This window comes from Panthera onca, chromosome B3 (assembly GCF_046562875.1).
Source record: "Panthera onca isolate mPanOnc1 chromosome B3, mPanOnc1 haplotype 2, whole genome shotgun sequence".
NCBI lineage: Eukaryota > Metazoa > Chordata > Mammalia > Carnivora > Felidae > Panthera > Panthera onca.
Genome location: NC_138344.1, coordinates 54,216,976 through 54,230,823, shown reverse-complemented (window position 1 = coordinate 54,230,823; position 13,848 = coordinate 54,216,976). Strand labels below are relative to the sequence as shown.

General features: G+C 34.0%; 1 protein-coding gene across 4 annotated transcripts in view; it reads right to left on the bottom strand.

Annotated features, from left to right (window-relative positions):
- Positions 1 to 13,848, bottom strand: part of FAM227B (family with sequence similarity 227 member B) — a 197,941-nt gene that overhangs the window by 157,082 nt on the left and 27,011 nt on the right. For all 4 annotated transcript variants that reach the window (XM_081795874.1, XM_081795876.1, XM_081795877.1 and 1 more), the window contains 3 exons: positions 13,689 to 13,787; positions 7,404 to 7,505; positions 2,977 to 3,103 (listed from right to left, as the gene is read on the bottom strand). In XM_081795874.1, the coding sequence (XP_081652000.1) occupies positions 2,977 to 3,103; positions 7,404 to 7,505; positions 13,689 to 13,787 (328 nt within the window). The remainder of the gene's footprint in view (positions 1 to 2,976; positions 3,104 to 7,403; positions 7,506 to 13,688; positions 13,788 to 13,848) is intronic.

The following is a 13,848-nucleotide window of genomic DNA, read 5'->3' as shown; positions in this document are numbered from 1 at the left end:
GGATACTAGCCCTTTGTCCAATATGTCATTGGCAAATGTCTTTTCCCATTCTGTCGGTTGCCTTTTAGTTTTGTTGATTGTTTCCTTTGCAGTGCAGAAGCTTTTTATCTTCATGAGGTCCCAAAAGTTCATTTTTGCTTTTAATTCCCTTGCCTTTGGAGATGTGTCGAGTAAGAAATTGCTGCGGTTGAAGTCAGAGAGGTTTTTTCCTGCTTTCTTCTCTAGGGTTTTGATGGTTTCCTGTCTCACATTCAGGTCCTTTATCCATTTTGAGTTTGTTTTTGTGAATGGTGTAAGAAAGTGGTCTTGTTTCATCCTTCTGCATGTTGCTGTCCAGTTCTCCCAGCACCATTTGTTAAAGAGACTGTCTTTTTTCCATTGGATATTCTTTCCTGCTTTGTCAAAGATTAGTTGGCCATACTTTTGTGGGTCCAATTCTGGAGTCTCTATTCTGTTCCATTGGTCTGTGTCTGTTTTTGTGCCAATACCATACTGTCTTGATAATTACAGCTTTGTAGTAGAGGCTAACGTCTGGGATTGTGATGCCTCCCGCTTTGGTTTTCTTCTTCAATATTACTTTGGCTATTCAGAGTCTTTTGTGGTTCCATACAAATTTTAGGATTGCTTGTTCTAGCTTCGATAAGAATGCTGGTGCGATTTTGATTGGGATTGCATTGAATGTGTAGATTGCTTTGGGTAGTATTGACATTTTAACAATATTTATTCTTCCAATCCATGAGCACGGAATGTTTTTCCATTTCTTTGTGTCTTCTTCAATTTCCTTCATGAGCTTTCTATAGTTTTCAGCATACGGATCTTTTACATCTTTGGTTAGGTTTATTCCTAGGTGTTTTATGCTTCTTGGTGCAATTGTGAATGGGATCAGTTTCTTTATTTGTCTTTTTGTTGCTTCATTATTAGTGTATAAGAATGCAACTGATTTCTGTACATTGATTTTGTATCCTGCGACTTTGCTGAATTCATGTATCAGTTCTAGCAGACTTTTTGGTGGAGTCTGTGGAGTTTTGCATGTAGAGTATCATGTCATCTGTAAAAAGTGACAGCCTGACTTCATCTTCGCCAATTTTGATGCCTTTGATTTCATCTGTTCCAGTTTTTAATTGCTGGGTAAAAATTTTCATCTGTTTTTGTCAACTTTTTTCTAGTTAATTTTAAAAATCTGTATTAGTTTGCTAGTGCTGCCATAACAAAAATGCTAAAGACCAGAGGACTTAAACAACAGAAATGTATCACAGCTCTGGAGGCTGGATGTCCACGATCAGGGTGCAAGCAGGTCTGATTTCTCATGAGGTCTCTTCCCTTGGCTTACAGATGGCTAACTTCTTGTTGTGTCCTCACATGGCCTTTTCTCTGTGAATCCACATCCCTGATGTCTCCCTACTCAAAGGACACCAGTCTTGTTGGATTAGAGCTCACTGAAATTATTTCATTTAACCTAATTACCGCTTTAAAGGTCCTATACTGAAATACAACCACATTCTGAGGTGTACTGGGGGTTATGACTTCAATGTATGAATTTTGGGGGGACACAATATAGTAGAATAGGTTAGCAGGAAAGTTGTTCTGTTCTTCATCACATTTTTTTCTTATAGAATGTTGGTATGAATGCTGTGTCCATTCCCTTTTAATTTCTTATATTAGAATTCATTGTATTTATCTCTATAATTGGGAGGCTCTGGTCTGTGTGTGTTGATTGAAGGGGAGGGTGGTTTCTAAGTGCTGCTTTCTAGTCTTTATCTCTCAAGGGCGCCCTCCTTAAAATATATAACATTTTCTTTTTTTAACGTTTTATTTATTTTTGAGAGAGACAGGGAGATATGGAATCTGAAACAGGCTCCAGCTTCCGAGCTGTCAACACAGAGCCCAACATGGGGCTTGAAATCTGACCAGCAAGATCATGACCTAAGTCTAAAGACAGACATGGGGCTTGAACTCATGAAACATGAGATTGTAACCTGAGCCAAAGTCAGACACTTAACTGACTGAGCCACCCAGGCACCCCAATAACATTTTCTTTCAGAAATGGTTTGGTTACTAAGAATTGGTGCAAAAAAAGTTTTAAAAAAATCTGTCAAAATTTGTATCAAAAGATTTATAAGAACAATTTAAAAATAGTCAATAGCTTCTGGTAGTCCATAAAAGTGAAGCAGTATTATAAAAAAAAAAAAAAAAAAAAAAAAAGAGGTTAGAGTGGGAGAGAACCAAAGCATAAGAGACTGTTAAAAACTGAGGACAAACTGAGGGTTGATGGGGGGTGGGAGAGAGGGGAGGGTGGGTGATGGGTATTGAGGAGGGCACCTTTTGGGATGAGCACTGGGTGTTGTATGGAAACCAATTTGACAAGAAATTTCATATATTAAAAAAAAATAAAAATAAAAATAAAAAAATAAAAAAAAATATTGAGGAGGTCACTCCCGGAACATGAAATTATACCTTAGTTTTACACTCAGTTGCCTAAATCTCTAGCAAAATGCTCTAGGATAGAATTTTACTTTCCTTCAGCCTTTCAGTCCTATCACTCCCACTTACACATATACCATGATTTAAAAAAGAAACCTTTTTCTTGATTAATCATTGATTATATTTCCGCAAGGAACTAAGTTAGCTCTAGAATTTACCCAATACTATTTGCCATAAAAATGTCTACAATGTTCCAAAGCAGCTTAAAATATTTACTTTCTAAATATAAAATATATATAGCTTTATTTCTATGGAAAATATGGAAATTCAATTTTCTATAACAATCCCATTGTCAATAAAATGATTTGGCTTCTAACGTTAATAACAGGTTTTGATATAGCAAAACTTTCAGAGAAAATAATCATTCTTTTTTAAAATATAGGCATTAATATGACATGTTTTGTAAGGCAAAGAACTACTAATTTTTGACAAGATACTGTAATGTAAAAGTTTTAGGTATCAAAATAATGATCGATATGTAAATGATATACTCACCTAACAGCCAAAGAAAAATATTATTCCCCAGATCTTCTTTAAATTCATCATTAAAAATATTACTGGATTCTGGAAATGCTTCCTGGAATGTTGCATAGATAGCTTGTGCCAAACAATCAGGATACACCTATCAAAAAGAGTCATACTAGAATAATTTCATATTTTATATAGCCTATCTCAGCTACCAAAGAAATGATTATTAAGTTTGTGAAATATGTATGTCCCTTTTATCTTTTTTTTTAATTTAATTCTTTTAATTAAAAAAATTTATTTATTTTGAGAGAGAGAGTGTGTACCCGGGGGTAAGGGCAGAAAGAGAGAATTCCAAGCAGGCTACACACTGTCAACACAGAGCGTGACATAGGGCTTGAACCCATGAACCATGAGATCATGACCTGAGCTGAAATAAAAAGGCAGACTCTTAACTGACTGAGCCACCCAGGCACCCTATGTCCCTTTTGTCTTATAGCTTGCTTTTGGCCACTCCCCACTTCTTTGTACCTCTAACTGAGGGACATGAGCAAAGAAGAGTTGAAAATAAAGTCAATTTGGCTATTTGTTAGCATTTTAGAAAATTTAATTTGGATAAAGGATGAAGTTAACAAGATAAGGTTTAATTATCATATTTTAAGATAAAGTTTGATGATTATTATTTCATTTAACCTTGGTATTGCTATCCTCTTTTAGAAAGTGACATGTGTAGATCATTATAATAAAATGTATATTTACATATTTTAAATTTTATTTTATTTTATTTTTTAATGTTTACTTATTTTTGAGAGAGACAGAGCATGAGTTGGGGAGGGGAAGAGAGAGAGAGGGAGACATAGAATCCAAAGCAGGCTCCAGGCTCTGAGCTGTCCGCATAGAACCCGATGGAGGGCTTGAACCCAAGAACTGCGAGATTATGACCTGAGCGAGCCAGATGCTTAACCAACTGAGACACCCAGATGCCCCCATATACATGTATTTTAAATTTGTCATCTTCTCTCTCTTCCATAAACTTCCATATCAATAACAGAATCCTAACAAGATGTGGTTTTAGAACATAGATGTTAATAGGATGAACAAAGTGTTTACTGCTTCTCTGAGCAAGCACGCAATCTTACCACCCAGGTGCCCCTATTTATGTATTTTTTAATTAAAATATGATTTATATATAACACAGTGTAAGTTTAAGGTATACAGCATGTTGATTTGATACGCTTATAAACTGCAATATGATCACCACCATAATATTAGTTAATACCTACATCATGTCACATAATTACCATTTTGTGTGTGTGTGTGTGTGTGTGTATGTGTGTCTAGAATAAAAAACTTTTTTTAAATAACTGAAATCTGTTTAGGTGAGTTAATACGTTGTAATAACTATATATTGTTTACACAGTAAAACTATGATCAGATATCAACAAATATATGGTACTGTATTATTCTATTAGACTTAAAACCCCTAAACTACTAAATTTCTCTTAGGAAGTGACTAAACATAAAAGTTACTATAGTTTTATATTTAAAAAATTAAAATATTTTAATTTATTATTCTGGTATTCAGCAGTCAAATAAGTATTTAAAATCACATTTAGCCCTTAATATTAAGGAATCTTTTGGAATCTAAGTGTCCCTTGGAGGTCACTGTCTTAATCTCTGGAACATGGGAATGTTAATTTATTCAACAAAAGGGATTTGCAGATTTCATGAAGCTAAAGATCTTAAGTGGGGAGATTATACTGGATTATCCAGTGTGCCTTAAGTGTAATCACAAGTGTCCTTATAAGAGGGAGGCTCTGGAAAATTTTACTATAAAAGAGAAGAAGGCAACGTGATGGCAGAAACAGAAGTTAGAGTGATGTGACCAGAAGCCAAAGACTGCTGGCAGCCAGCAGAAGCTAGAAGAGACAAGGAATGGATTCTCCTCTGGGGCCTCTGAAAGAAATTGGCCCTGTTGATACCTCAATTTTAGCCCTATGAGATTCAGTTTGGACTTCTGGACTCTATAAGTCTCAGACAAAGAATTTCTGTTGTTTGAAAAGTCACTAAATTTTTGATAATTTGTTAGAGTAACAACAGGCAACTAACACAGTTACCTAATCCAGGAGTGCTGAAACTTTCTGGTAAATGATGATATTCTTCGAAGAATTCCATGATTTTTGTTTGGTGGTTGGGGGGAATGCTTTAATATATTGGTATATTTAATTTTATTGAGTGAATCATGAACATTTTTTTTACTACCAGAAATAATCACATGTTATATTTTGGTATAAGAAGTAATACTGACTATTAAAATTAAAAGATTGAACAAGGTAAACTAGAAGTTTTATGTGAATATCTCATCTTCATGAGATTAAGGATCAAATGTCAAATTGTGTTGGGAAAATTTCTGAAGGTCTATCATTGTATAACCCTGGAAGAAAGAGAAGTAAAAGCCACATTAAATATGTTTAGATTAAGCTAATTTGTACTGAATAGTGGAATATGAAGATGACTTTTTGATTCTTAAATATTAATAAATTTCCCTCTGTTAGGTAAAATAAATCAGATGAGCAAGCAGTAACAAAACCCTAACTTATCTGAGTGAGTTAAAAATAATGGAAATTGGTCAATAAGAGCTGAGGCTTTACTTCTACTTAAACAGCTCTGGAGGATATAGATGTATAGGGAGGTGGCCTCAAGCATAGAAACAGAAAGGGAGCATTAAAAGAAGATCAAATCCAGGTCAAGGGGTCAAATCACCAAGATGTACATCTTGTTTGTTCTCAAATGAGGCTTTGAATTTGAATAAACAAGTTCTAATTTCTCCTTGGAAAAAGCTACTGAAAATAGGGACCCAGAAAAAAATCAAGTCATGATTTGAGAAAGGTTATAAATATAGGATCTATCAGAAGGCATATCAACCCCAGGGGAGAACATTTGGACCAAAATTGTAGGTCTAGACATTGGAGAATGGGGGATATGCAATGGTGCCACTACTATCTTTGTCCATATTAAATAGGCCCGTTATCCTTTTCTCAAAAGCATGGTGTTAAAGCAGGCTTGATTTCATCAAACCATGTTACATAGGCTAGGCTCACTCACCACAAAAGATAGACTAAGTGGAAAATTATGGATAGGAGAAAGAGCTGTTTTTGTCATTTCTAGGCAATTTACCAAGAATCCTAACCATTAACTAACGTTTACATGCAAATAAGAACAAAATATTTTAGTATTAGGAGAGAAAAATCCTAGTCCATCTTTCAGAACACCATTGTTCCACAAAACAACAATTTATGAATCACGGTTCTAATCAACCTCTTTCAGCTGTGGAAGTGAGAGACTAAATGTTTTGCCAAGATCATCCAGGTAATTAGTAGCAGATTCTGGACATGAAGCCAAGTCTCCCTATTCCCAGTGCACTACTGGTTTCCTTTTATGACACTACGTGTATATGACTGTGAGTAAGTAAGATAGGTCAAGATTGAACATAAATATTTGGCAGTTTAAGTTTGTTTATACTTCCATTGTGAAAGACATTTTACTGTTTTTAAGTTTGCTTTACCCAGAAAAACAGTTATCAACTCAAAATATGAATGTATTTCTGATTTACAGATGTCAACACAAAAGTATTTGAATGTGGCTTCTGCTTTGAAATGCTAGATGTTTAAATTTAAAAATATCAGGCATGCCTGGATGGCTCAGTCAGTTAAGAGTCTGACATCGGCTCCGGGTTATGATCTCACAGTTTGTGAGTTCGAGCCCAGCATCAGGCTCTGTGCTGACAGCTTGGAGCCCGGAGCCTGTTTTGGATTCTGTGTCTCCCTCTCTCTCTGCCGGTCCCCAGCTCACGCTCTGTCTCTGTCTTTCTCTCAAAAATAAACACTTAAAAATTAAAAAAAATAAATTTAAAAATATCTAATGAAATTCCTACACATTTTCATTTCACATTAAAAGAACACAAAGAACACAAAGCCTTTTAATCAATCCTTTTCAATAGTTATTATAACGACAGAAAAGTAAAACAAAAACTTCATAACTATGTCCATTTTTGTTTACTTTAACAGGTGCTTAGCCCTTACACATAACATAAACTTCTCAAGTCCTCTTAAACAGATCAAAAGATATATTATAAGGGAAAAGAAAAATGATTAATTTTATAGATACACAGAAAAAAATCAAAAATATATATAGGATAAGTCAACAGTTTTCACATTATCAATATGCAAACAAAATACCTGTACCACACTAAGGAGATTCTGTAAGACTTTTAGGCAAGGGAATACAATATTCTGAGGGGGAAGCATAACTTTTCATATTTGACCATTACTTACTCTACTTCAGGAAATTTCCTTTCAAAGTAACACAATAACTTCTAATAAATGAATAAAATAACTATTTTTTTATTTCATTTGCTCTAAAAATGCTTACCATAACCAGTTAATTTCTATGTTTACCTGAAGGAATGTATCCTTTAGACTTGCAGGGATGCTCATGAAAAGCACCGCATAACTTTCTGAAATTCTATCAAACAAGGAATCTTGATTTTCTCTGTCAGGCTTAAAAAATAAAAAATGTATGGAATTAAAAGTATTAATACTACAATTAAAAATTGGATTTGTATGCATAATATCAATAATTTTATTTATTCTTAAAAGGCAGATCAGTTGCTATAGTGGAATAAGCATGGGTTTGGTATCATGCAGACCTGAATTTGAATACTGGCTCTGTTATTCATTAGCTGCCTTACCCTGGGCTAATTAATCCTAGTTTCCTCATCTACCAAATGTATCTGACAATACATATCTTAAAGTAGCATAGTAAAATAAAGACAAGGATCATGTTTTGTTTGACTTTGTTTTTCAAGGCCTCAGCACAGTGCCTGGCACACAGAGAGCACACAAACATTTGACAGGTTAATAAGGTTCCTGCATTAAAGCTGGCATGCAGAGGCAATCAATGAATTTTAAATTCTCTTGTTCTATAACCACTTTAACTCTATTTTTATCAGTAACTCAGCATAAAATTAAAGCAGTTACTAGGATGAGACAGCCACAGCCAGAAGTAGTACAATTGTGACATGATGCTAAACTAAAGACACACTATGTTGTAAGAAGGAAGAAATGTATACACAAAATAATTTCAATATTATAGTGAAGTCCTGATAGGATTAGCTTGGGAAGATGACGGAGCAAGGGGGCCCTGAGCTCACCCCATCCACATTTACAACTAGATATCATCAGCATCCAAGTCAATAGACCAGAGAGCAATCCAAAGACTGGCAGAACAAACTCCACAACTAAATTTAGAGAATAATCTGCATCTAAAAGGTTAGGAAAGTCAGAAAGGTGGAGGGAGGCTGCCTGTAGGAGGGAGGGAGCTGCATGTCTGGAGAGGGCAAAGAAATGGGCCTTTACACCAGGGAGCTCAAATAGGGAAGACTAATCTCCATAGCATTTGACTAGAAACTAGAGGGGCTGAATTCAGTGAATTTATAAAATCAGTGGTACTTGGAGCCCGGAGCTTTAAAAGTCAGCTGACTCAGCACTGGGTGAGCCAGGAGGGCAAGTGATAGCTGGGTTGCCACCCTTAAAGAGACAGCAGTCTGTGTAGACAGGCAACATAAAAATGGTAGTTTATGCAAGTAGTTTATGGTGCTTACAACAGACTCATTTTAGACCTAAAAACACCTTCAGATTGAAAGTGAAGGGACAGAGAAACATCATGCAAACAGATGTCAAAAGAAAGAGTATCCATAATTAAGTATGGGACAAACAGACTTTAAAACAAAGGCTATAACAAGAGACAAAGAAGGATACTGAATCATAATAATGGGGACAATCCAACAATATAACAATTGTATATCTTTATGTACTCAACATAAGAGCACCCAAATGCATAAAAGAGTGAGTAACAAACATAAAGGAACTAATCAATAATACAATAGTAGTAGAGAAAACTTTAACACCCCACTTAAATCAACAGACAGATCTCTAAACAGAAAATAATCAGGAACAAATAGCTTTGAATGACACTCTGAAACAGATGGACTTAACAGATATATTCAGATTGTCCCATCCTAAAACAGCATAACTCACATTCTTTTCAAATGCACATGGAACATTCTCCATGTTAGGTCACAAATTAGCCCACAAAACTGGCCGCAACAAATTCAAGACGACTGAAGTCATACTATACTTCTTTTCTGACCACAACACTATGAAGCTAGAAGTCAACGACAAGACAAATATCTAAAAAGTCCATAGATACATGGGGTTTAAATAACATGCTACTAAACAATGAATGGGTCAACCAGGAAATACGAGAATAAATTAAAAAGTACATTGAAGCAAATGAAAATGAAAATACAGTGGTCCAAAACCTTTGGGATGCAGAAAACGCGGCTCTAAGATGGAAGTTTATAGCAATACAGGTCTATATCAGGAAGCAAGAAAAACCTCAAACAACCAAACCTTACACCTACAGGAACTAGAAATCTGAAACCAGCAGAAGGAAGGAAATAATAAAGATCAGAGCAGAAATAAATGATACAGAAACTAAAAAAACAACAGAACAGATCAATGACACCAGGAGCTGATTCTTTGAAAAAAATCAATAATTGATAACCTTCTAGCCAGACTTATCAAAAAGGAAAGAAAAAGGACTAAAATAAGTAAAATCATAAAAGAGAGAGGGGAAATATCAACCAAACACTACAGAAATACAAACAATTATCAGTGAATATTATGAAAAACTATATGCCAACAAATTGCACAACATAAAAGACATGGATAAATTCTTAGAAACATGTAAACTACCAAAACTTAAAAAGGAAGAAATACAAAATTTGAATAGATGGATAACCAGCAAAGACATTGGATTAAAAAAAACAACAAAAAACAAAAAACAGAACCTCCCAACAAATAAAAGTCCAGGACCAGATGGCTTCACAGGCAAATTCTACCAAACATTTAAAGAAGAGTTAATACCTATTCTCCTCAAACTATTCTAAAAAATAGAAAAGGAAGGAAAACTTCCAAATTCATTCTATGAAGCCAGCATTATCCCAATACTAAAACCAGATAAAGACACCATTAAAAAAGAGAACTATAGGCCAATATCTCTGATGAACACAGATGCAAAAATCCTCAATAAAATACTAGTAGGCTAAATTCAACAATACATTAAAAAATCATTTACTGGCATACCTGGGTTGTTCAGTCAGTTGAGCATCTGAGTCTTGATTTTTGGGTCAGGTCATGATCTCATGGTTCATGGGTTTAAGCCCCACATTGGGCTCTGTGCTGATAGCATGGAGCCTGTTTGGGATTCTCTCTCTCTCTGCCCCTCCCCTTGTTTGCATGCACCCTCTCTCAAAATAAATAAACATTAAAAAAAAATCATACTTGCATTCTGGGAATAAATCCCATTGGTCAGAGTGTATAATCCTTTAATATGCTCAACTGAGTTTGCTAGTGTTTTGTTGAGGATTTTTGCATCAATATTCATCAAAGAGAATTTTGGTCTATAGATTATTTTGTTTCTTATAATATCTTTGGCTTTGGTGTCAGCTTTATGTTATTCATTTATAAATTCCATTTTGGTCAGAAAACATACTCTGTATGACTTTATTATTTTAAATTTGTTAGGATGTTTTCCTAGCTCAGAAAGTCGTTGGTAAATGTCTAATGTGTACTTGAGAAAAATTTATATTATGTTGTGTCAGGAGAAATATTTAGTAAATGTCAATTAGACTGATCAATCTGGTTGACAGTGTTGCTCAAGTCTTCTATATAATTACTGATTTTTTTTGTATATTTTACCAATTATTGAGAATGAGGTGTTAGAACATCTATTTATGACTTTTCCTATTAGTAATAATAATGACACAACCAATTTACCATCATACAATTACTCTCTTTTTCCCTGCTAACATTCTTTGCTTTGAAATTTACTCTACATGATAAATTTTAAAAAGTTGTAATGTTATAGGTTATATGGGTTTCCTTTGTTGTTATATGGGTGGGAATAATGTGCTTTACAGATTTCTGAATCTTTGGAGGAGCCCAAGTCCCAAGGGCAATTTTTAAAAATATTAAGTATATTGAAATATCATTACTGAAGTTCTTCCAGTCAAACATCATCAGGAAAACTTTTGTTATTTAGCCTATACATTGGCCCCCAATTTTTGGAATACTGTGTTCTCTCAATTAATATAATAATAATAATAGATACATCCATTAAACACTATATACGTAGCTCCATGTAAACAAGTTTACATGTACTTTCTCATTTAACCCAACAAACATACAAAGTATGTGATTTTTTTATTTTATGAAAGATTTAGAGAGGTAAATAACTATTCTAGGACACATTATTTACTAAGTGGATAAACTTGTTTTTGAAAGTCAGATCTCTTAATTCTATTGTGTTGAATCCCATATTATATTTATATAGTATTTCAAAGTTTACTAGGTGTCTTCTTATTCATGTCACTTTTAATACAACAACTTTAGGGGAAAAAAGCAGGGTATATGTAATTTTCTACCTGTTTTGTTTTTTAGAGATGAGATCAGTGAAGTTCAGAGAGGTTTTTTGACTAGCCCAAAGTTTCACAATAATTATTTGGGAAAACCAGATTTAAAATTCTACTAGATCAAGTTATCACTAAACATAGGCAATAAAGGAAATATGCCTTTATATTAATCTATAACAATTACTGAAATATGTTTTAAAGCTACCATGCTGAAGCATGCTACATTCTAGAATATGATTATGTATTTTGTCATATAAACTATTGGTAATTGAACAAGTGGTTTGTGGTTTTACCATATTCTAGGTATAAAATCAGTACTATTTATTCTTCATAAAGTGTATTCAAATATAGATAGAATTTATGTGTTTTGCATCCATCTAAAACAACAGTAAAGCTTAAAAGAGGAGCTTACCTAACAAAACAAATATTCAAGGAATAGCTCTATTCCCACTTTATATAGTTCACTAGCTTCAACATAATATGTATATATATTATAATAAACCCTCTTAGAAATAAAGTCATAGATAAAATGCAATGAACAAAACAGATGAAAGAGGAATTGTTCTCATTAAATCATAGAAAGTTTGCTTCAATTTGATCTGGATCCCTAAACTGCCCCTGTCAGTTCCCTAGAACACTAGCAGAAGACTGATCCAACTAACTTACATATTCCTTCTCAAAACAAGTCAAATATAATGACACTAGAAATCTTATTAAGTTATAATTTTTTAAAGTTATTACTAAATTATTACATTTTAATTTCAGAAATCCACTAGTTTCTACAGAATAGCTTGGTTAAAGAAAGATAAAAACAAATCTAATTCCTTATTATTCCAAAAACAATATAAATGCAGTGGGTCATTAATATTTTGGTGTCAAATCTGTGTTTGTTCAAAGCAATAAAATACTATTATTGCCTGACAAAACAGTTACTAGAAACACTCTTAGATTATGTTTCCTTCAAAAACTTGTTATATATAATCTTAACAGATTAAAGCCAGAATGTAATGTTTCTCTGTTTCAAGGAAAAACATAAATTCAGCATCCAGATCTAGAGAAAGAAATTTAAGGTGATGAAATTCTCCTGATTTCACGAATTTCCCTAGATAATGCTATATCCAGAGCTCCTAACAATATCAGAAATACAGGACAGATAACCTTAATCTAGAATTACACTAATTATTCTAACATACAGCACTAACTGAATGGTTTGTATGTAAAACTGGTTAATACCCATTGCTTCATGGTACAAAATTCCTGTGACAATCCATAAGCAGCTTTGTGCAAGTAATTTGAGCTGGGGAAAGGCAGAGAGTGGAGTCTATTTGTAAACTTCTTTGATGTAATGGCACATCTTCTTAGTGCTTGGGCTGTGATCCCAGGGTTCCTCATTCTGCTACTCTCCCAGATCCAGAGGACATACAACAGTCATTGGTATTCACCACTTTTCCCAGGCTCCCATATTCTCTAACTGTAAGACTCATTTGCTTCTTATTTCCATTCTCTTACTGTTTCCCAGATATCTTTCCCAGATATCCAGATGTCTTTCTCTTCTTAAACCCAATCAGAATTTTTTACTTTTCTGAATCAAATAAAGACCCTGTATCCATCAGAGGTATGGACTATTTTCCAGATGAAAATTCCTGCAATGATTTACAGTGGGTTTTCTGTTTACCTGTTTGTCAGCACATTATAGCACTGAGTTAAGCTAAAACTGTATTATTCACTACACTGATTTCACCAATTTTTTTCTGATTAATGAAGATTCAGGATCTTTGAAATCCATATTAAAGTTTTAACTCCTCTGAAAGAACTCTAGATATTTTTTTAAAGTTTATTTATTTATTGAGAGAGAACACACACACACACACAGGCAAGCAGGGGAGGGACAGAGAGAGAGAGGGAGAGAGAGAATCCCATGCAGGCTCTTTGCTGCCAGTGTAGAGCCGGATGCAGACCTCAAACTCAAAAACCATGAGATCATGACCTGAGCCGAAGTCAGATGCTTAACCAACTGAATCATCCAGGTGCTCCAGAAAGAACGTTAGATTTTAAACAGGATTTCTAACATGTGAAGAATACTAAAAACCCAATTTCTGTGAAAGGATCCAAAAAACACTCTTTTGTACCACTGCTATCTCTACTAAAAAATTCACTGTACTACAAATCAACTTAAAAAAAAGAAGTTTAAAAAATAACATCATACCTTAAATTTATGCAGAAACCACCACCAAAATGAATCATGTAAAAGAGCAATAGAAGCTTCTGAGAGAAAATGGGTCTTCCAGATTTTAAAAACTTTTTCCTGTGGAACAAAAGACACATGGAGATCAAATTAAAATACATTATAAAACATGTTAATGTAA